Raw genomic sequence first — 25,230 nt, 5'->3', positions numbered from 1 at the left:
AATGTACATCATTTGCCACTGCTTCCAGTTTGATGTCATCTACAAACAGACACTTTAAATACACTTCCATGTGCCAAATCATTATAACAATTACAAATAGCAGTCCCATCACTGAAGCCTTTGACACAGCACTAACAACTGGCTGCCAGTCAGATAGGATATGGAAGTTTAGCGATCAACAACCCAGAGGCCGCGAGTAATCTGCCGCCATATCAAGTTGTGAAATTGTAGACTGAAATAACCACAAAAACTGCCAGTTTGTTCACTGCAGTGCTTCAAAGAAAAAATGCTGCCACCCCTTCCCAATTTGGCAACTCCAGTTCTATCTCATGTATTTAACTTCTAATTTTTTGGGGGAAATGGTCTAGCAAACCACAGCAGTTTAAAAAGGCAGTCCACCACCATCTTCTCAGGGCAACTTGGGGTGGGGGCAATAAATGCAGGCTTGCTGGGTTGCCCAGTTCTTGGCAACAAAGAAAATACATTTTCATTACTGTCTACCAACCAGTTCATTTCTAATCCAATCCAAAACATTGCCATCTATCACATATGTTCAGATCTTTTGCAGTAACCCGATACTTGCCTGAAATCTAGGTATGCAATATCAACTTCTTGCCCTTATTAGGATCTAGAACTTACTCAAATCTAGTACATTGGTTAAATACGATCAGCAATTCCTGAAACCGTGTTAGCTATCTCTAATTAACCCACTCAAGATGATTCCTTCAACCACCTCTCATTGTAGTTTCAAACAATTTCCTCACAATTGAGTTAAGACTTCTATAATTTGAATTTGTCCGTATCACTCTTGAACAAAAGCCGCATCCTCTGCTTTTCAACTTCCAGGATGTTACCAGAGTTCAATATGCTCTTGAAAATACTTATGAATTTTGTGAAAATATTGCAAAATATTGGTTTAGGCTTTCAGCAGTCACCACATCCCCATTATCATTTACCTTTGCTTGTTTTGGACATAGGACAGGTTTTATTTTCTCATTAGCGCTCATTAATTTCTTCAAGTTTCTCAGTCTGCTTTTATGGATCAATTTATCCTGTTTCTTTCCTGAACACAATACATTACATGTGCAAAAATAACTTGTACGATCATATAATGAAATTCGGAAACTCCATTAGAAGAAACTAACAAAGTGACCAATATCCTCGCAGCGGGGGTTTGTTAGTGCTGCTGGGGAGAGTTTAAACTAGCTTGGCGGGGGATGGGAACCTGAAAATAGATTCAGTAGGGAGGGGAGCAAAGCTGGAATGAGAAAGCAAAAATAAAGTAAGTGAGTTTGAAGGAAAGAGGAAACAAGCAGGAAAAAAGGGTAAAAAAAACTTAAAAGGCACTTTGTCTAAATGCACGTAGCATTTGTAACAAAATAGATGAGTTGACAGCACAAATTGAGACAAACAGATATGATCTGATAGCCATTACAGAGACGTGGTTGCAAGGTGACCAGGACGGAGAATTAAATATTCAGGGGTACTTGACAATCTGGAAGGAAAGACAGAAAGGAAAAGGTTGGGGGGGGGGGGGTAGCTCTATTGATAAAGGATGGAATCACTGCAATAGTAAGAAACAATATTGGCTCAAATGATAAGGGTGTTGAAACAGTTTGGGCGGAGATAAGGAACAATAATGGGAAAAAAATCCCTGGTGGGCGTAGTCTATAAGCCCCCTAACAGTAGCAACTCTGTTGGTCGGAGCATAAACCAGGAAATAGTGGGGGCTTGTAAAAAAAGGAACAATCATGGGTGATTTTAATCTCCATATTGATTGGACAAATCAAATTGGTCAGGGTAGCCTTGAGGAAGAGTTCATAGCGTGCATAAGGGACGGGTTCCTGGAGCAGTATGTAATGGAACCTACCAGGGGGCAAGCTATCATCTTAGATCTGGTCCTGTGTAATGAGACAGAATTAATAAACAATCTCCTAGTAAAGAATCCCCTCGGAATGAGTGATCATAGCACAATTGAATTTCAAATTCAGATGGAGGGTGAGAAATTTGGATCCCTAACCTGCGTACTAAGCTTAAATAAAGGAGACTATGAAGGTATGAGAGCAGAGTTGGGTAAAGTGGACTGGGAAAATAGATTAAAGTGTAGGACGGTAGATGAACAGTGTTGTACATTTAAGGAGATATTTCATAACTCTCAAGAAAAATATATTCCAGTGAGGAGGAAAGGATGCAAGAGAAAAGATAGCCATCCATGGCTAACTAAAGAAATAAAGGACGGTATCCAATTAAAAACAAGGGCATACAAAGTGGCCAAAACTAATGGGAGGACAGAAGACTGGGAAGCTTTTAAAAGTCAGCAAAGGACAACTAAAAAACTGATTAAGAAAGGGAAGAAGACTATGAAAGTAAACTAGCACAAAATGTAAAAACAGATAGCAAGAGTTTCTATAGATATATAAAAAGGAAAAGGGTGGCTAAAGTAAATGTTGGTCCCCTAGGACGAGACCGGGGAACTAGTAATGGGGAACATGGAGATGGCAGAAACTCTGAACAAATATTTTGTATCAGTCTTTACGGTAGAGGACACTAACAATATCTCAACAGTGGATAGTCAAGGGACTATAGGGGGGAGAAACTTAACACAATCAATCACAATTACTAAGGAGGTGGTACTCAGTAAGATAATGGGACTAAAGGCAGATAAATCCCCTGGAACGGATGGCTTGAATTGTAGGGTCTTGAGAAGTGGCAGGGATTGTGGATGCATTGGTTGTAATTTACCAAAATTCCCTGGATTCTGGAGAGGTCCCAGCAGATTGGAAAACTGCAAATGTAACGCCCCTATTTAAAAAAGGAGGCAGATAAAAAGCAGAAAACTATAGACCAGTTAGCCTAACATCTGTGGTTGGGAAAATGTTGGAGTCCATTATTAAAGAAGCAGTAGCAGGACATTTGGATAAGCAAAATTCGGTCAGGCAGAGTCAGCATGGATTTATGAAGGGGAAGTCATGGTCGACAAATTTGCTGAAGTTCTTTGAGGATGTAACGAACAGGGTGGATAAAGGGGAACCAGTGGATGTGGTGTCTTTGTATCAGTGGATGTGGTGTCTTTGGACTTCCAGAAGGCATTTGACAAGGTGCCACATAAAAGGTTACTGCACAAGATAAAAGGTCACAGGGTTGGGAGTAATATATTAGCAAAGATGGGAGGAAAAGCAATATGTGAGGAGGACAAGCAATATGTGAGGAGGACACAAAAAATCTGCAAAAGGACATAGACAGGCTAAGTGAGTGGGCAAGAATTTGGCAGATGGAGTATAATGTCATGCACTTTGGCAGAAAAAAAATCAAAGAGCAAGTTATTATTTAAATGGAGAAAGATTGCAAAGTGCCACAATACAGCGGGACCTGGGAGTACTTGTGCATGAAACACAAAAGGACGGTATGCAGGTACAGCAAGTGATCAGAAAGGCCAATGGTATCTTGGCCTTTATTGTAAAGGGGATGGAGTATAAAAGCAGGGAAGTCTTGCTACAGCTATACAAGGTATTGGTGAGGCCACACCTGGAATACTGCGTGCAGTTTTGGTTTCCATATTTATGCAAGGATATACTTGCTTTGGAGGCAGTTCAGAGAAGGTTAACTAGGTTGATTCCAGGGACGAGGGGGTTGACTTATGAGGAAAGGTTGTGTAGGTTGGGCCTCTACTCATTGGAATTCAGAAGAATGAGAGGTGATCTTATCGAAACGTATAAGATTTTGAGGGGGCTTGACAACGTGGAATCAGAGAGGATGTTTCCACTGATGGGGGCGACTAGAACTAGAGGGCATGGCCTTGAGGGTTGTAAATGTGTGGAATTCGCTGCCCCGGAGAGCTGTGGAAGCTGGGACATTGAATAAATTTAAGACAGAAATAGACAGTTCCTTAAAAGATAGGGGGATAAGGGTTTATGGGGAGCGGGTGGGCAAGTGGAGCGGAGTCCATGATCAGATCAGCCATGATCTTATTGAATGGCAGAGCAGGCTCGAGGGGCCGTATGGCCTACTCCTGTTCCTATTTCTTATGTTCTTATAAAAGTTTTAAAATAAATTGCATAACTTGTAACAATTCAGAATATAATTTCTAGGTTGTGACTTTATAACAATAAATAAAATGGTATAATATACTTGATTCTCTTATTGTTTACTAAACCATTCATTTGGGTTGCAGCTTTGTAATATACCCAAGCAGTCTACTATTACTTAACCTGTTTGCAAAGCAGTAGCACTTCATTTTTAAGCACTTTACCAATTTCCTGTGCCTCAATTCAACCGCATAAAATAGATATTTATCAGGATGTTGTTGAGATTTCTAAGTTTAATTCAATATAAATTTTTTAAGACCTCAGATTATCTGAACTTTGTAATTAGTTTAGCTATCTAAAGCCAAAGTATTACAAGTATTTACAGCACAGAAACAGCCCATTTGGCCCAACAGGTTTATGCTCTACATGAGCCTCCTTCCCTCTTCTAACACCATCAACATCCTTCTATTCCTTTCTCCCTGTGCTTATCTTGCTTTCCCTTGAATGTATCTATGCTATTCGATTCAACTACTCCCTGTGGTACTGAGTTCCACATTCTAGCCACTGCCTGTGTAAAGAAGTTTCTCCTGAATTCCCTATTGTGTTTATTTGTGACTATCTTATATTGATGGCCCCTAGTTCTGGTCTTGTCCACAAATGGAAACATTTTATCTACGTCTACCCTATAAAATCTCAAAGACTTCTATCAGATCACCCCTCTGTCTTCTCTTTTCCAGCTATCTTCCGAGATAGGTATAAACTCTCAGCTTTGGTTTCATTCTATCAATTTTTTTCTGCACCTTCTCCAGTGCCTCTATATCCTTTTTTTAAATAATATGGAGACCATAACTAATTGAAAAAATTAAATTCAAATAAGAATTTAACTTTAGGCCATCTGAATTGCATCCTTAGCATTGAATCATAATACAGTAAACTCTCATTTACCCAGATTGTTTGGGGATTCGGTAACTCCGGGTAAACAAATTTTCCGATAGGGCGAGCTTACATTTTAAAGTTAATATTTGAAGGTGATAGAACCACCCACAAAATATTTTATATATTGTATCGTATAGATCTTAATCCACTCTTTCCAATGAGCTATTCAGATTGAAAATCGATTCGTAACTTTTTGAAATATAAAATAAATAATTGACAAGTGCTAAATTTATATGGTCAAATAAATAAAACGAAGATTTAGTTCATGTTATTTGAACGTGAAAGTAATAAATGAAAATTGATTCATAACTTTTTGAAATTAAAAATAACTCTCTAATAAATGAAGTGTTTGCCAACTGTACTTGAAGTTTTGTATGACACCCTGATCCATAGGTTGAATGAGCGAGGTCACATTGGGGGGCAAATAGCATGCAAAGATGTTGCCACAACGAGACACAAATTTTGACTCATGCGGGTGTGCTCTGCAATTGTCCATCATTTTTATTTTTTATTTTATTCTGTTAAATTTGCTTATTCTGCCATTGCTGCTTCAATTGCTACTTCTGCCAATGTTTCTTGGTCTGCAGATGCTCCTTTTTCTGCGTTGACATTTGAGATTGATTTTTAAAATAGCGATCTTATATCTGCTTGTTTAAATGAATTCATTTTCTTCTTAATTAAAATGTTGCGGATGATGAGTTTGCAGAACCTCGTGAGAAGTAAAATGAGAATTCTCCTTTTAAAAAAAAAAGACATATTTCATTGCTTCTTCAGCGTGTGTCCAAGTCTTTTTTTGTTTTTCTTTAAATTTCATTGTCTGAATCGCTCATCTCTTCGTCAGCCATGAACTCATTGAATGGCGGTGCAGGCTAGAAGGGCCGAATGGCCTACTCCTGCACCTATTTTCTATGTTTCTATGTCTTTATTGGTGACTATGCCGATAAGTTCCTGGTCAGTAAAAATTTGTTACATCTATTTCGATGTCAACATCTATCCACTTAGCAATGTCATCTTCTGCTAGGGATTTAAGTGCGTTTGTTTTGTGTGCACTGCTGACAATCTCCATGATCTCTAACAATCTGTTTTTTTATTAGCCTCTACATGAAAACCTTCAAATTCTTCGTCATCAGAAGCACGGTCTTCAAATAGGACATTGGGCCACAACTTGTGCCAACACCTCTTCAATGTAATTTTTTTTACTTCTCTCTATGCCAGCAAACATGCATAGATGGCTTCTTTAATATTGTAAGCTCTCTGGAAATCAGAAATTGATTGATCGCTATTAATCAATTTGCACATGAAGTTATTTCTATATTGGCACTTGAAGTTTTGTATGACACCCTGATCCATAGGTTGAATGAGCAAGGTCACATTGGGGGGGCAAATACCATGCAAAGATGTTGCCACACCGAGACACTAATTTTGACTCATGTGGGTGTGCTCTGCAATTGTCCAGAAGCAGCACACATTTTCGATTAGGTTTGCCTATTTTCTTCATGTTTTCTCGAGCTTAGGGGACGAATTCTGTTGAAAACCATTCCATGAATATGTCCTTGTCCATCCACGCACTTTTCTGAGCCTTATGGCTAACTGGTAAATGAGCAATTCCTTTTAAAACACATGATTTCCTTGATTTGCCAATCACAAAGTGGAAGTCTATGTTCTCCAGAGGGACTGGCACAATTCAAATTGTTAACGTCTCTTTATTCATTTTAAAGCCTTAGCTTCCTTCTCCCCTGCTGCAGTTGGCAAACACTTTATGATATCAAGAAGCAAAAGAAAGATTTAGAAAGTTTCACCGCTGCTTCTGACTCTTCCGTGAAGGCAATGTCCTGCAAGAATTTGTGAAAGCCGAAGCTTGACAAACTAGACCATTGTATATTTGATCTGCAGTCAATTTCTTTTCTGCACCATTTCAGCAAATGTTCTTGAATAATTCTGTGCGGCCTCATTGTCTGCTGATTTTTTTTCGCCTGTCACATCCAGCTGGTGAATGCTGCGGCGATGCTTAAAACGTGCGAGCCAGCCTTCTGAAAAAATGTACTCTTCAGTTAAATTCATTTTCATCTTGAAGTCCCTGGCCTTTGCTGTAATCATTGGCCCTGAAATTGCCACACCTTCAGACCGTTTCAAAAAAAAACATTCATAAAGCACTTGGTCTAGTTTGTCAAGCTTCGGCTTTCACAAATTCTTGCAGGACATTGCCTTCACGGAAGAGTCAGAAGCAGCGGTGAAACTTTCTAAATCTTTCTTTTGCTTCTTGATATCATAAATTGTTGATGATCCAACTTCATATTCGTCCATCAAAGTACGCACACTTCTGCCAGCTTCAGACTTCTTTATAATTTCTAACTTCTGCTGAATGTTCAATACTTTTCGTTTCCTAATGCTGCTTTTGCTTTTAGCACTGTCAGAAGGCATTTTAAATTGTTTGATTTCAGGGTGTTTTGAACAAGTACACTTGACAGACTGATGCATTGCAATGAACTGCTTTCAATGTGTGTGACAGTTGAAAAGTGAGCAAGAAGTCCACGCCTGTGTCAATTTGTGTGTAATTGAGCAACCTGTTCATGTTTGCGATTGTTGAAGTGAGCGAGATATTCACGTGTGTGACAGTTAAATTGCCGAATCTCACTATTTTAAATTCCGTTACATTCGTATCCGGGTAAACGAGAGTTTACTGTACTGTATTCTAAATCTGAAAAACATTTCAGTCTTTTAAAAAGAATTGAAGACATTGCTCATGCTAGTGATCAAGACAAAGCTGGAAGCACTGTGGTCAATTTAATGGTGAGCAGAAGTGACAAACTCCCTCAAGACACAAAAAAGATGCAGGGCTCTCTCAATCATACAAATTCCTTTCAACTGCTGTAGTGAAACTGGTTTGAAAGTTTGCCTTATTCTTTAACATTTGGAAAAAGCTAACATTTCAGTATTTTTGTACTAATTAGTGTACACCTTTAGGGTCCAATCTAAATTGACTCAGAAGCTTAGAATAAAATGAAAGGATTTCATCTAATTAAAATTGAGTGCCTGCTACACATGTAATACAACATTATACAAAGAGGGCTGCCAGCCATACCATTTTATGTATACTATATAAATAGTAAGCTGGTTATGGTTGCTGGGTTCATGAGTACCATAGTACAAAAATCATATACAACTGGCAACTGTGGGTTCAGTTTACATTCCATTATAGTTCTTAACTTACATGGCTTGAATGCACTTGTGTATTATGCAGGGCAGTCAACAAGATTTATGGCGCCCAAGTTTGTGCAACCCCCCGCCTCCGTTAAAACGGTGCACCTCCATGAGGTGCCCCGACTTTGCAGAAGAAAAACCGTGCCAAAAACTTACCTCAGTATTCTCCCCGCTCCTGGAATGTCGCAGGCCCTTGGCGTGGCGCAGCACAAGCAGTGGGGGGCGGAGCCAGGTCCCGGCACTGAAAACAGTGCCAGGACCTCTGCACACACGCGCTCGAGTATGCGCGCATGTGCAGTAACTCCTCGCCCCCACAATCTCCATGTGCTCTGCAGACTGTGTGGGAGGGGCCCGAAGCACGCTGCTCCTAGCCCTGGCTGAATGGGCTCCCTCATCGGTGGCCCGCTGCCTTATCCAGCCACACGGTTGCAATAAGGGTTAAGATCAGGGCTCAAGCGTTTAAGTGGGAAGTGTTTATAGACTCAAGAATGGCGTCTTTTGAAAAAAAAAACAGACAGGAAAGGCATGCCCGTAAGGGCCAGGCTTCCGATGGTTAAAGAGGATGAGGTAAATGGCAGGAGTTTATGTAATCCATCCATTTTTCGAATGTCTTCTTCGTCACTTAAGCTGTGGATAATTGAGCCCGAGCAAAGAAAAAGTATTGCCTTAAAGAAAGCGTGGGTGCAAATATGAAGAAACGCAAGTTGGGGCTGATTTAGTCCGATTGTAACTATTATTAGGCCCAGTTGGCTTGATGTTGAGCAGGCAACAAATTTTTTAATGTTGTTTTGGGTGAGTGCACATGCGGCAGTAAATAGGTAGTTAAGGCCCCCAGGCAGAGACATGTTGTTAAGGTTAGTTGATTGTCTTGTGTTAGCAGGTGTAAACGAATTAATAGGAAGATGCCAGCAACAACCATGGTGCTGGAGTGGAATAGGGCAGAGACTGGCGTGGGGCCTTCTATGGCTGCCTTACCTGTAAATCACCCGTGATCAGACCCCCGTAATCAGCCGACTTCCCCCACAATCGGACATGCCTCCCCCCACCTTTCCCGATGTCAGCTCCCCTCCCGATAGCGGATGCCAGCTGTGGCCTGGAGCCGCAGGCCTATCCACCTGACACCCAGGGGAGATACGTCAGAGGCCAAAATTGGTCAAAGAATCCGGCATGGCTAGGGACGTGGAGGCCCTTCCCCTCCCCTCCCCTCCCCTCCCCACCCCGCGTGCTCACAGGCCTCCCCATCCAACCGGTCGCTCCCCCCCTCCTCCCCAGGTCTCCCAATCAACGGCATAACCCCAGCCTTTCTAATCGCCGACCAGGGCTGAATCTCCCTTCCCAGTACTGAGGGCCAAACTCAAGGGTCCCAGGCTGCAGTCTCCTGCCGCTGGTGGTCCCTCCCACCCACCAGCCGGACTGTCCATTTGGCCGGCAGCTGGGCAGGAGACGGTATAGACTAACAGTACCCAGCTGCTAGTATTTTTCTGCAGTAAAACTTTGCTGAAGGTAGGACTTCTATTTTTTGTTTGTTTATTTATTGATTGATTGATTGATTTGGTCCTAAATTCTTGTTTGATTCTTGGTACTAGGTGCAGGTCCTCTCGGCTTCCTTGTATTTTTTATTTGTTACTGAATGCTTACTTTTGTGCTTTAAATGTACTGCTTTGTTTAGTGCTTGGTGCTTTAAATGTACTTATGCTTCTTTAATGTTGTTGTGAAGGTGTTTAGTGCTTTGCAAGGTCCTTTCACTTCCCATATCTCTGGCTACCTGCGCTGATTTCTTAACTCACCGCAAGGTTTTTCTGTGTGACCACATACACTGGCCTAAGTTAGTTTGGAGTAACTTTTAGCTGTCTAAACTTGCTTAAATGGCCAAAACAGGCATAATGCCCCCTTTTGCAAAAAAAAACCTAAAAAAACCCAACTAACTCACTTGCACTGGAGCAAATTAAATGGGCAGAATTGCGATTTTTAAGATACTCCAAAAAAACTAGTTGCTCCAAAATCAAATGGCTTGGCTTTATCAGTGCAGAAAGTTTTAAATATTTAAGAATATTAGGTTGCAATGTATCCTGCATATTTGTTCCTGGGCAAACTTGGGCCCATGATCACCATGCATGAGATACTGAAAACCTATTAAAATAAGTGGTGCTACATTTGAAAAGTAATATTTGCATTATAATAGTTAAAAGTTTTAAACCAAAATTAGTGTCACTATTATACAGTGGCTCAAAATGTCACAAGCCAAGTCTAATACCTAAACATCTGAGTCCACAGATGTGCTAGTGATTAAGACCGTTTCTCTACATCCTCCTTGACCTCTCCGTCACCTTCAACATTGTGAACCACTTTATCCTAATCACATTGGCTGGCCTGACAATTTAAATTACCTGCTTATAAAGCAAAGGCAAAAACAAAATAAGCAGCACTTCAGGTAGTTTAGCATTGGTGCAAAGCTGACAGTGCTTCTTCATACTGTGCTAAATTGTTGTAAATCCAGAGTCAGGGCCCAACATGACTTCAGAGTAAAACTCCCTAGAGAAGGCAGTTTCACACTGCTTTGCTTTGACACCAAAGTGTAAATCCAGTATGGTACCAAATTTGATTTGCAAAATTGAACACCAAGGACATTTTGTAAACCTACCTGGCATGAAAATGTTAGGAGAGCAGAGATTCTTCTCTCACCAACTCAAGACAGTTAAATGTGTAACCTTTGCGGTGACAGCTCTACCACATATCCAGGTATGCACAGAGCTCTCTCCTAAATAGGAGAGTTAAAAGTTCCAACCAGGCAGGGGCCAAGCAATGTAAACAGGGTTCTGCCTAGCTAGAATCTCAAATGTAACTAATGGTATCAGGCCAGTACACATTGAAACACATTCTAAAGATTTTAAATGGTCATGATATGAATGAAGACAAAAAATAAATATTTTTAAAAATCTCCCCAATTAACAAACTCTGGAGAGAAAAATTAAGTGATTACAGATTGAGACTATATTCAAAATCGAAGGAATTCTACTCTAAAATGATTCACATTCAAACATGTAACATTAAAGCAGCTCAAAGTGAGCCAAACATACAACAACCAAAGCTTTATAGATTCTTACCCAGTCTGTGAAGCCATGAAGAAATGTGTGAAGCAACAGTAAAAGGCTTCACTGATCTGAAAGGCACACTCACGTCACATCTCTTCTCACATCTCTTCTCACCAATCAGGAAGTAAATATTTCTTCTGCAGTCTTGAAAGAAATGGTAAGAAACCCAGTTATGTGGGGAAAAGGTTATAACAAAGCCAGTTCTATTTCTGAATGTACAAAGTATAACTGGGAAACAGGGCTCGGAAGAACACAAACTAAAAGCATGCAAGGTACCATGGACACTGTTGAATACCTAAAGTGTCTATCATCCTCCACTACAATTGTCATGCCGCTTATGGCACCTTTGCCCCCCTCAAATTCAAGAGCACCTCCCAAGCCGATCATATCGCCCCACCCCCCACCACAGCAGCCATACCCATAGGTCATAAACTAGATTATTCTTGATCAATCACTCTGGCTGTCCATCAGATCTGGCTGTACCATCACTCCCTCCCCTTGGAATAAACTGTTAACTACTCCAAGAACAACTGCAGAGCAGAAAAAAACTCTAGACTCCTCCATTTCACGACAAACTATTTCCTCAGGATTACACAGGGAATTAAATTAGAAACTTTTTCTAAGTGTAATCTACCACTATAGCTGTTGCTGCCTCTTCAATACTCAATTTCTCAGCTCGTGCATGCCCTCATTCTAACCAAGTCCTCTTCCCCAAAATCTTCCTCAGCACACTCCTCTTGTCCATAAAACCCGCTCTCTCCATCCCATTCTGGACCAACCCATGCAACCTCCGAAATCCGAAAACCTCGGACCGAGGCCATTCTGTTTTTTCCGGATTTCGGAACAGAAATCAGACATCCTGAATCTGAAAACCTCATAGCTGAGTTTTGGGTATGTCTGAATTTTGGATACAGATAGCGGCTGCAGGGGTGATTCGGGCCCCGAAGCAGACAGGGATAGATGCTGTGGGCGATTTGAGCCCTGATGCGTCGGGGACGGTGGCTGCAGGAGGCAAGGGAGCGGATTGAGACCCAGAAGCTGACTGCTGGGGGGGGGGGGGGGTTGGGAAACTCAGCTATGAGGTTTTCAGATTCGGGACGTCAGATTTCTGTTCCGAAATCCGGAAAAAACAGAATGGCCTCGGTCCCGAGGTTTTCGGATTTCGGAGGTTGCATGGGTTGGTCCAGAATGGGATGGATACCAACGGGGATATGTGGGCCAGGGAGCGGTAGAGGGATTCAGGCCTGGATGCCGACAGGGTCAGCAGATTCAGAACCCTTTGCCGATAGGGACAAGGAGGAGTCCAACAACAATCGGCGCTTTGGATTTGCGGGTGCCCGTGGATTCAGAGTGCCTCTTGTGTCTTTTGCAGTACGAGTTGTTTGGGAGTGCCGGTGAGTGTCTGTTTTTTGGGAGTGTTGTTTGTACAGGTTTCATTGTGCACAGCTGTGCTGTTGGTGTTTGGAATTTATGTGCCATTTATATCACTTATGAGGGGAATGGATTCCAGACATTGACTCGTGCGATCTGCACTGTGTCTGGTTTTCGGAACATTCCGGTTTTTGGAACTCTGGATTTCAGAGATTGTACCTGTATTTGATTTAGTCAGCACCATCTTTGCTGACCATCACTCCACGTTTGGGTTAATCCTACCTACCATCCATCCTATCCACAGTTCAGATACTACAATGCTGAGATGGTGCCTATGACTGTCTCGCCACATCCCCATTGACTTCTCCACCACCTTCTACACTGCTTTGTGGCAGTGTTCTCACCTAGTTCTACTTATACCTGTCAATACAGGCACTGCATCACCTCTAATGAGTTACTTTCTTCTGCCCTCTGATAAACACCAATCCAATTTTGACCCTCGCCATATCATTTACATACTACTTTGGTGATATTACTCAGAAGAAATCAGTTTCCAAATGTATATTGATGACACTTAGCTGCCTTCCCATTGATCCAAATGTTTCTACACTCCAATGTCGGTCATGAAGCCTTCGTTAAGTCAAAACCTCCTTCAGCTTTGTCAACAAAACTAAAGCCATCTTTTTTGTCTCGACTACCAACTCTGGCCTTGACTATCATTCAGGACTGGTGTACTGCTCAATCTCAAGCTCATCTTTCTCCCAAGAATCAGCTCTACCACCAAGACGGCTTTATTCTACTTCTGAATTATTCCCTATCTCCTCGGCTAGCTCGCCACCACCACTATGGAAAGATTTTATTTATTACTTTGAGGCTTGACCTCTCTAATCTGGCCTCTTTCCCTTTACTCTCCATAGGCTACAACTCATTTAAAATGGACACAGCATACAACCTGATCGATGCAATGTATCATATTCCCATCATTTTTGTCCTTTCCAAACTCACTAGCTATCGATGCTCCACTGAGTTTGCCTCAAAATTTGCCTCTCCGCTTTCAAATCTCTCTATTGCCTCATCCCCATCTTACTGTATGGATCTCTTCCATCCATACATTTCCAGTCATTTTCCATCATTGGGACTTTTCCTTGTACCCTGTTCCTTCCAACCACCAACAGAGACCGCTCATTTAGCCACGGTACAGCTAACCTATAGGATACTTTGCCCATTTTCTTCTGCCATACCATTTTCCTGTTTGCTTTCAAAAACTACCTCAAAGCTATCTCTGCCTCTCCACCATGACCTTCTTCATTAATCCCTTTCTTACTCAGTTTTGACCTTAGCGTAAAAGCACTTTTGAGGCATCACATGAGGATTATAATAATGCAAGTTGTTGGATAATACATGCTGCATTACAGAAACAATCAGTAAGATGCCTTTTGCAAATTCCTATAACTTAAATTTAGATTACAATAATTAATCGAGTGATTAGCATTTTGAGCATGTTTTATATTTTTTCTCATTTAAAATTAGCAGCAATAATCATCTCATCTGGAATAGTTCTTCATGGACCAATGAGGCAATATTTTGATTGAGGTCCATCGCATTTTCATTTAAACTGTTAATACACACTACACTGAGCAGAAGAACTATCCTGCTAACCCAATCAGGAATGACTGAAATACACAGCTGAGAGAGAATAAAATCTTCACAATTTTTTCTCTAACCCTTTAAACATTTCTTTTAAAGGATCTATTACCCCACCCTTTCATGCAGGTCATTTGGCGATGCAAGACAGCAGAAAACATTGTAACCAGTAAAAATCAAGACAGTTAGGAACACTCCCTGCCGAGCATAATGAGGCCTAAAAAGGAAAAAAAGGTCTCTATTCTGGACACGACTTATGATCAGTCACAATTTCCTTTTAACTGCCCAGCGCTTCCCTACATTCTAATTAGTTTCTGGGAACAGAAAGACTTGCATTTATTTAGCATCTTTCATGTCCTCAGGATGTTCAAAGTGCTTTACAGCCAATTAAATACTTTTTGAAGTGTGGTTCTGCGATGAAGTAACAGAGGGGGCTTGTGAAGGTAGTGTGGTTGATGTGTACATGGTCTTTCAAAAAAGTCATTTGATAAAGAATCACCTAATCGACTTGTTAGCAAAATTGAAGCCCATGGGATTAAAAAGGACAGTGGCAGCATGGATACGAAATTGGGTTAAATAACAACCACTTATGAATTATTGGGTCCCTTTACTCTAGTTTCTGCAGAACCTCAAATTGGTTTAGTATTACAATTGTAACATTCAAGTTATGTGGCAGGCTAATTGGTTCACAGTTCCTGTAAAATTCTCAACAGAAATTGGAACATTGTACGATTTGGAGAAACAACCTAATTTGACCCGAGGGTTTGCATAGTTTCTGCAGTGAAATGTTGATTCCATTTACATTAGTACAGTGATCTATGTTTCATTTGGAATTTGGACAATTTGAATAAAAGTTGTCAATTTTTATGTAGTTACAGAAAAAAAGACAGAAAGGAGAGTGGTGGTGAACAATCTGAAAGAGCCAGAGGGAAGTATACAGTGGTGTTCCCCAGGAAACAAGCATTATGTCCACTACTCTTTTTGATATATATTAACGACCTTGAGTTGGGTATACAGGATATAATTTCAGTTTTCAGATGACAAAATTAAATATAGTAAATGGTTAGGAGGACGGTAATAGACTTCAGGAGGACATAGTTAGACGAATGAAATGGGCAGATACATGACAGATGCAAATTAACAGCATTTTGATATGAAGCATGAGGAACACCAACATAAACTAAATGGTACAATTATAAAGGTACAGGAACAGAGAGACCTGGGGGGGGGGGGATGTACGTGCACAAATAAATTAGTTTAATGACTTATCCAAAAGATGGCACCAGAATTCCCTCAGCACTGCACTGGAGCGTTGGCCGAGATTACATACTCAAGGCCCTAGAGTGGGACTTCATCCATACTCTGACTTGGATAGTTTGGTGAGTGGGCAAATGCATGGCAGATGAAGTATAATGTGGATAAATGTGAGATTATCCACTTTGGTGGTAAAAACAGAGAGACAGACTATTATCTGAATGGTGACAGATTAGGAAAAGGGGAGGTGCAACGAGACCTGGGTGTCATGGTACATCAGTCATTGAAGGTTGTTGGCAAGCAGGTACAGCAGGCGGTTAAGAAAGCAAATGGCATGTTGGCCTTCATAGCGAGGGGATTCGAGTACAGGGGCAGGGAGGTGTTACTACAGTTGTACAGGGCCTTGGTGAGGCCACACCTGGAGTATTGTGTACAGTTTTGGTCTCCTAACTTGAAGGATATTCTTGCTATTGAGGGAGTGCAGCGAAGGTTCACCAGACTGATTCCCGGGATGGCGGGACTGACATATCAAGAAAGACTGGATCAACTGGGCTTGTATTCACTGGAGTTCAGAAGAATGAGAGGGGATCTCATAGAAACGTTTAAAATTCTGATGGGTTTAGACAGGTTAGATGCAGGAAGAATGTTCCCAATGTTGGGAAGTCCAGAACCATGGATCACAGTCTGAGGATAAGGGGTAAGCCATTTAGGACCGAGATGAGGAGAAACTTCTTCACCCAGAGAGTGGTGAACCTGTGGAATTCTCTACTGCAGAAAGTTGCTGAGGCCAATTCACTAAATATATTCAAAATAGGAGTTAGATCTAGTCCTTACTACTAGAGGGATCAAGAGGTACGGTGAGAAAGCAGGAATGGGGTACTGAAGTTGCATATGTTCAGCCATGAACTCATTGAATGGCGGTGCAGGCTCGAAGGGCCGAATAGCCTACTCCTGCACCTATTTTCTATGTTTCTATGTCTAATCTATTTAAAAAATCTTTCTATATCACGTCACACAGGTGTCTATCTCCAAGAAAGAGAGCATAACCACCTTCCTTGATATTCAATGGCTTTACCATCATGTCCCCCACCAGTTAACATCCTGGGAGTCACCACTGACTAGAAACTCAAATGACCAGCAACATAATGGCTGTGGCTACTTGAGCAAGTCAGAGGCTGGGTATTGTGACGAGTGGCGCACCTCCTGACTCCCAAACTCACTACCACCTTCAAGGTACAATTCAGGAGTGTCATGGAATACTCTTAACTTGCCTGGATGGGTACAGCTCCAACAAACACTATCCAGGACACTTGATCAGCATCACATCCACTGGCTTAAATGTTCACTCCCTCCACCATCAGCATACTGTGGACTATATACAGGATGCACTGCAGTAATTTGCTAACGTTTTTTCGGCAGTACCTCCCTAACCCATGACCTCCACCACCTAGAAGGATAAGAGCAGCAGGTGCACAGAAAACACCATCACTTCCAAGTTCCCCTCCAAGTTACATACCACACTGACTTGGATATTTAATGCCATTCCTTCATTGTTCCAAGGTCAACATTTTGGAACTCCCTACCCAACAGTATGCACCTTGAGCACACGGCCCACTGTCACCTTCTCAAGAGCAACTAGGGATGGGCAATAAATGACAGCCATGCCTGCAACACCCACATCCCAAGAATTTTTTTTTTAATCCCCTCCTCCGCTGCCAAAGCCCTTCAATGCCTCTCCGAAATGGTGGCTTCAATCAATAGGGGTTTACAATCAAATCCAATCCCATTCACCTATCTGCAATTGCAGCAGTGGCTAATTAAGTCACCAGGGACAGAAACCCTGGTGAATATTGCCTCCCATCTTCCGAAGTTTGAAATATTTATGGGCATTTTCTTCTCTTAAACAGTCCCTCGGAGTCAAGGATGACTTGCTTCCACACTAATATGAGTTCTCAGGTGACTGATGAGTCCAATACGGGACCTACAGTCTCTGTCACAGGTGGGGCAGACGATACTTGGGTTGTCATGCGTTCTGCTTGGCTGCCGCCTGCTCCCGGTGAAGAAACTCGAGGTGTTCGGCACTTTTCTGGATGATTTTCCTCCACTTTGAACGGTCTTGGGCCAGGGATTCCCAGGTGTCGGTGGGGATGTTGCACTTTTTCCAGGAGGCTTTGAGGGTGTCTTTGAAGCATTTCCTCTGCCCACCTGGGGCTCGCTTGCCATGTCGGAGCTCCGAGTAGAGCTCTTGATGATGAAGATGTTGTTGTTTTGGGAGTCTAGTATCTGGCATGCGGACGATGTGGCCCGTCCATCAGAGCTGATCGAGTGGTGCTTCGATGCTGTGGATGTTGGCCCGAGTAAGAACACAGACATTGGTGCGCCTATCCTGCCAATGGATTTGCAGGATCTTGCGGAGGCAGCGTTGGTGGTACTTTTCCAGTGCTTTGAGGTGCCTGCTATACATAGTCCATGCTTCTGAAGCATAAAGGAGGGCAGGTATCACTACTACTCTGTAGACCATGAGCTTGGTGCCAGGTTTGAGGTCCTTGAAAATTTTTAGCCCTCCCATGACTCAATTGAGATTGGCGAATAATATAAAGCAGTTATCAAGCCCGAGATATTGCTGTTATGTACGATCAATGCATTTAACCTGAACAAAAAGACTTTTAGGATTTAAAAAAATTATTCATTCACGGGACGTGGGCATTGCTGGCAAGCAAACATTTATTGCCCTTAAGGTGGCGGTGAGCCGCCACCTTGGACTACTGCAATCCGTGTAAGGAAGGTACTCCCAAGGTGTTGTTCGGTACAGTTCCAGGATTTTGATCCAGCAACGATGAAGGAACAGCGATATATTTACAAGTCCGGATGGTGTGTGACTTGGGGTATCAATCAAGTGGTCTGCTTTCTCGGACGGTGTGGAGCTTCTTCAGTATTGTTGGTGCTGCACTCCGAGGTAAGTGGAAAGTATTCCACCTGACTCCCGACTTGTGTCTTGTAGATTATCTTTCCGCCGCCGCATCCTCCGCCCGCCACTGTTGTTGCTTTATCTCATACAAATCCTCAACCGAGAGATCAAGGAGGGAGGAACCGCCTCCCCCTCAGTACTCAGACCCAGAAAGGCCCCAACCCAGGCATACTGCTAGAATGTTAGATCTCATTCCAGTACCTGTACTGCCAAATCCAAGACCTCCTAGGTTGCAGAGCTGTCCCTTGTGTGTGTAAACCAGTGTCTACTTAGCATTACATCCTTGTTCTTACAGAAACTCTATCTCAAAGCAATGAGAGACGTGTCAAATTATAGAACAGAACGTGCGTGCACATTGTAAATTTCTGGGTGATTGACATTAGACAACATGTTATATCTGAAGTATCAATCAAAATATATTGAAAAGAAAGGCAATCATTTGGAATGCAATGGAACTCCAACATCTTCAAATGGATATTTAAAGTAAAACCAACTACCTCTCTGGTTATTTGTTACAAGAATACTTCACTTTTTTTGCCTAGATCCGAAAACTGTAACCTTCGCCAGCCCGACAACCTTGAGAAAGCTGTCTGCCCTCAACCTCTTGCACATCACCCACCCCTATCCACTCCACCACTAGCAGCCATACCTTCAGATGTCTCTGCTCCAAGTTCTGGAAATCCGCTCTTAAATTTCTGTCTCCATCTCCCTCTCCACCTTTAAGATGCTCTTTAAAATCAACCTCTATGACCAAACTTTCAATCACCCCTAATATTTCCCCCGACTTGGCATCAATATTTGTCTGATTATGCTTCTACGAAACAAATGCCGTGGGATTTTTCTGTCAAAAGTGTGTGAAAGTATATAATTTTATTTTTTCTCTACAACTTAATGTATCCAAAAATCACATTTAATTTATCTTTTTGTTTCTTGCATTTTTAAGGACAATGAATAAGATTTATTTTGTGTCCACCAGCAATGCCCAACATTCTCCTATTTTATGGATATCCCACTCTATTGTCACAATCGCTATCACAGCAATTACTGTGCTATTACTGTGATTGCTGCTGTACAGAAATTAAGAGTTACTTCAATCTTAGGTTGTCAAAATCCCAACTCAATATAACCTCAATCTCCCTCCAACATCCATTTATCTACATCTCATAAAATGTTCATTACAAAATAGATGAAATGGCATAGTAAACTATAAACTAGATTTACACAAATGGAGAAGCTCAGAATAAAATCAGAATTATACAGCACAGAAACAGGAAATTTGTCACATTAATCTGCGGTGGTATTTTTCTCCACGAGCCACCAACTCCAATCTCACGCTCTTGCTTGCTCCTGTATCTTTGTTGTTCTTTTCAAGCAGCTATCCAATTCCATTTTGCTTGAATAGTTTGTGGCAGATAATTTCTATTCTAATCACAATTTGTTCAAAGAAATCTTTTTGAAAACCTCCTTTAATTCAGTGATGATCTTATTGCCATCGCACTGACCAGTGGAAACAATCCATCACTATTTAATCATAACTCGATAATCTTGAAACCCATTAAGGTCATAAGGAAATAAGGTTGTCCAATATTTCTCAGCTCCCGTGAAAAATCTTTAAGTTCAACATTGCCTCCTTGCTTTTGTATTCTATGATGCAAAACCAAGGATTCAATGTGTCATTTTATGGTCTTTTTTTATCCACTGGCTTGCCACCTTGTCTATCTGCACCTGTTTTATTTAAAATCTTACCATTTAAGATGCATTTCCTTCCCAAATGTACAACTGTGCTTTCATTTTTCTACACTAAACTGCATCTGCCATCTCCCAAGCCTGCAAGTCCATCCAGGTCCTGCTGTTTTTCACAATCCTCATCACAATTTGCTATAACCCCAATTCCAAATTCCAGTTCATTTATGTATGGAGTAAATAAGTATAGACCAATACAGACCCCAATGGAACACTACATCATATTTGTCCAGTCCAAGAAACTTCCTTTTACCCCTACTCTTCGATTCTGCCCTCCAGGCACCGATCCATGAACCATATTCCTCTTAAATTCATGTGCCATTGCTAGTCTGTGCTATTTCATCAAATACTTTTCACAAATTTATACAAACCATATCCAGTGCATTTCCTTTATATATGCTCTGCTGTTTCTTTGAAAAAAAAAGTATAAATTTGATCAAGCACAGCCTGTCTTTTGGCTTTTTGGTGCATCATTTGCTGCCAGAGTCTTCCAAGTATAATAAATAGTTTCTTCCACACATAATTAATATACCAATCAACTCTGTAACAAGATCAACAGAAGCACAAAGTAGCCTTCGGGCCATTTTATCTCTCTCCCATCTGCCAGCAATTTTAGATCCCAATACACAAAATCTAATTTAACTGAATTTAGATCAACCAGTGCAGTGACTGCAAGGTTGTTCATGGATCTACTGCACCCCATTCCCTCTGCCTGTGCAACTAACTGTTGTGTCTATTCCCATGTCTAGTTAGCCTGTCGCTATTTTGGTATTTTTATGCTAAATATTTTCTCAACACCAGTCACTCCTAAACAAAGACTTCACATCCCGCATGATCCAGAATGAATCCTTTTGTGCCCAATATCTAGATAAACAATGCAATGACCTAGGGGCCATAATAAAGAACCCTTACACTCTGAGCTGGCTACAAGAAATATACGGCATACCACCACAATCGTTCTCTTTATAGACAGTGGGCTAGTTCAGCCTTATCGAGGCACAGGCTTCAAATCAAAATATTGTTTTGAGATAGATGAACAGTACAGAGTTTAACAGTGAGAATATATATTTACCTACACTTCTCAGTACAAATATGAGAATACATACTCATTTTCTGCTAAACAGATCTACTAACTCTTCCTAAGCTGGTGTACACTTTTGGCTTCTCTCTCTTTGTAGGAATTGCTAACTTAAGTCTGAGATCAATCTTTACACAGCAAGCTGTCAATCAATCGCACCGGGATAGCTGATTGCTCATGGTGTTGCTGTGAAGTATGAGCCAACAAATGGAGCAGCTGGGTGGGGAATGGGTAGACAGAAGGCCCAAGTAAAAGGAAGGAGCACTGAAGATTTGGTTTTTAATGATAAGGTATTGGGCCCAAGTTTCCACAGGATAAAAAAACGGGCGCCCCTCCGAGCTGGGCGCCCGTTTTTCGCGCCTAAAATGGCGGCAGAAAAAAAACGCGCTATTCTCGAGCGCCCTGCAGCTCCTTGTCAGTTTGGCGCGGCGCCCAGGGGGGCGGAGCCTACACTCGTGCCGATTTTGTAAGTGGGAGGGGGCGGGTACTATTTAAATTAGTTTTTTTCCTGCCGGCAACGCTGCGCGTGCGCGTTGGAGCGTTCGCGCATGCTCAGTGTGAAAAAAAACATTGGCACTCGGCCACTTTTGTAGTTCTTTGTAGCTGTTTAATTTTTGAACATTTTTTAATAAAAGCACATTGCCATCAGCACTGAGGCTACCCTTCTCACTGTCTCCTTCCCCTCCCCATCCTCCACGGCAACAAACGGCTGTCTCCTTCCCCTCCACAACAACAACCCGCTGTCTCCTTCCCCTCCCTCCCCAACAACAACCTGCTGTCTCCTTCCCCTCCCTCCCCTCCGCGGCAACAAACAGCTGTCTCCTTCCCCTCCACAACAACAACCCGCTTTCTCCTCCCTCCTCCCCCCGCCCCGCGGCACGAACGGCTTTCTTTCTCTCTTCCCCTTCCCCCCCCCCCCCCCTCCCGCTCAGCGGCAACGAACGGCTGCAGAATTCTCCCTGGCTGAAGCACTTTCACACAGGTAGGAAGATGGTTTATTTAATCTTTTCTTTGCTTATAAATGTTTATTCAGGTTGGATTTATTTGTATAATATTTGTATAAGTATAAATAAGGATTTATTATAGAATTTAATGACTTCCCTTCCCCCCTCCCACCTCGTTCTGGACGCCTAATTTGTAACCTGCGCCTGATTTTTTAATGTGTAGAACAGGTTTTTTCAGTTCTACAAAAATCTTCACTTGCTCCATTCTACTTTAGTTTGGAGTACGTTTTCACTGTGGAAACTTTGAAATCAGGCGTCAGTGGCCGGACACGCCCCCTTTTGAAGAAAAAATTCTGTTCCAAAGTAGAACTGTTCTACCTGACTAGAACTGCAGAAAAAAAAATGTGGAGAATTGCGATTTCTAAGATAGTCCGTTCTCCACCAGTTGCTCCTAAAAATCAGGCGCAAATCATGTGGAAACTTGGGCCCATTGAGTCTACAGCAGACAGAAATGTTAGTAGAGCTGAAGCAGAGAGCTGAGGCATTCCTACCTAGGCCAGAGAATTGTTGAGGCTGGGATAAAAGTCTGAGAACATAAGGATCAGCTCTGCACAATATGTAGAATCACAGAATCAGAACAGTTACAGCACAGAAGGAGGCTATTCGTCCAGTCGAGCCTGTGCTGGTTCTTTGCAAGAGAACTTCAGCTCGTCCCACTCCCCCGCCCTTTCCCCGTAGTTCTGCAAATTTTTTTCCTTCAGGTACTTATCCAATTCCCTTTTGAAAACCACAATTGAATCCGCCTCCGCCACCCTTTCAGGCGGTGAATTCCAGATCCTAACCACTCGCTGAGTAAAAGTTTTTTTTCATATTGCCTTTGGTTCTTCTGTTAATCACATTAACTCTGTGTCCTCTGGTTCTCAAACCTTCTGCCAATGGGAAGTTTCTCTCTAGCTACTCTGTCTGGACCCCTCATGATTTTGAATATCTATCAAATCTCCTCTCAACCTTCTCTGCTCCAAGGAGAACAACCCCAGCTTCTCCAGTCTATCCAATGCAGCTAAAGTCCCTGGAACCATTCTTGTAAATCTTTTCTGCACACTCTCTAAGGCCTTCACATCCTTCCTAAAGTGTGTTGCCCAGAATTGGACACAATGCTCCAATTGAGGCCGAACCAGTGTTTTATAATGTTTCATCATAATTTCCTTGCTTTTGTACTCTATGCCTCTATTTATGAAGCTCAGGATCCCATATGCTTTTTTAACCACTTTCTCAACCTGCCCTGCTACCTTCAACGATTTGTGCACATCTCTGTTCATGCACCCCCTTTAGAATTGTACCCTTGAGTTTATATTGCCTCTCATTTTCCCACCAAAATGTATTACACTTTTCTGCGTTAAATTTCATCTGCCATGAGTTCGCCCATTCCACCAGCCTGTCAATGTCTTCTTGAAGTCTATCACTACCCTTCTCACTGTTCATTATACTTCCAAGTTTTGGGTCATCTGCAAATTTTGAAATTGTGCCCTGTACACCCAAATCAAGAAAAGCAGTGGCCTTAATACCGACACCTGGGGATCACCGCTTTATATGTTCCTCCAGTCTAAAAAACAACCATTCACCACTACTCAGTTTTGGATCACTTAGCCAATTTCAAATCCATGCTGCTACTGTCCTTTTATTGCATGGGCTTCAAATTTGCTGGCAAGCCTATTATCTTTATCAATCGCCTTTTGGAAGTCCATGTACACCATATCAACTGTATTGCCCTCTTCAACCTTCTCTGTTACCTCATCAAAATAACTCAACCAAGTTAGTTAAACACGATTTGCCTTTAACAAATCCATGCTGGCTTTCCTTAATTAATCCATATTTGTCCAAGTGACTTAATTTTGTTCCTAATGATTATTTCGAAAAGCTTACCCACTATGGAGGTTACATTGACTTGCCTGTATGACTGACCTGTAATTGCTGGGTTTATCCTTGCACCCTTTTTTTCAAACACGTTCACCAGTCCTCTGGCACTGCCCCCGTATCTAAGGAGGATTGGAAGATTATGGTCAGTGCCTCCGCAATTTCCACCTTCACTTCCCTCAGCATCCTCAGATGCACTCTATCCAGTCCTGGTGACTTAGCTACTTGAAGTACAGCCAATCTTTCTAGTACCTCCTCTGTCAATTTTTATCAGTGTCAGCTGTGGCTCAGTAGGTAGCACACTCGCCTCTGAATCAGAAAGTTGTGGGTTAAGTGCCACTCCAGGAACTTGAGCACATAAAAAAAAATCTAGGCTGACAGTAGGCTGAGGGAGCACTGCACTGTCGGAGGTGCCGTCTTTCGGATGAGACATTAAACAGAGGCCCCGTCTGCTCTCAGGTGGACATAAAAGATCCCATGGCACGATTTCAAAGAAAAGCAGGGGAGTTATGCCCGGTGTCCTGGCCTATATTTATCCCTCAATCAACATAATAAAAACAGATTATCTGGTCATTATCACATTGCTGTTTGTAGGAGTTTGCTGTGCGTAATTTGGCTGCCGTGTTTCGAACATTACAACAGTGACTACACACTTCAAAAGTACTTCATTAGCTATAAAAAGCTGAGACATCCGTTGTTCGTGAAAGGCGCTATATAAATGTAAGTTTTTCTTTCTCTATCCAACCCAGTATCCCAATTACCTCCTCTTTCACTATGACTTTGGCAGCAAGATCTTCCTTGGTAAAGACAGATGAAAAGTACTCATTTAGTACCTCACCCATACCCTCTGCCTCCATGCAGGTCTCCATTTTGGTCCCAAATCAGCCCCACCCCTCCTCTTACTACCCGTTTACTATTTATATGCCTACAGAAGACTTTTGGATTCCCTTTTCTGTTCTCATACTCTCTCTTTTTTTCCTATTTCACTTCCCCTCTGAACTTCATATATTCAGCCTGGTTCTCACTTGTATTCTCAACCTGACATGTGTCATTCTACGTA

The 25,230-nt window shown here is 41.9% G+C and overlaps 1 protein-coding gene across 8 annotated transcripts in view; it reads right to left on the bottom strand.

Annotated features, from left to right (window-relative positions):
• The window catches only part of aff4 (AF4/FMR2 family, member 4), a 123,997-nt gene that overhangs the window by 79,829 nt on the left and 18,938 nt on the right, over positions 1–25,230 (bottom strand). For 7 of the 8 annotated variants that reach the window (XM_070878120.1, XM_070878113.1, XM_070878116.1 and 4 more), the window contains exon 2: positions 11,267–11,398. Coding sequence is in view for 1 of the 8 variants with exons in the window: in XM_070878117.1 (XP_070734218.1) it covers positions 11,267–11,283 (17 nt within the window). In the remaining 7 variants the exon portion in view is untranslated. Of the gene's footprint in view, positions 1–11,266; positions 11,399–24,218; positions 24,293–25,230 lie in introns of all 8 variants that reach the window. The other variant, XM_070878114.1, reaches the window with a different exon arrangement.

This window comes from Pristiophorus japonicus, chromosome 4, assembly GCF_044704955.1.
Source record: "Pristiophorus japonicus isolate sPriJap1 chromosome 4, sPriJap1.hap1, whole genome shotgun sequence".
NCBI lineage: Eukaryota > Metazoa > Chordata > Chondrichthyes > Pristiophoridae > Pristiophorus > Pristiophorus japonicus.
The sequence above is the reverse complement of the archived record's forward strand: the minus strand, read 5'-3'. Positions and strand labels throughout refer to the sequence as shown.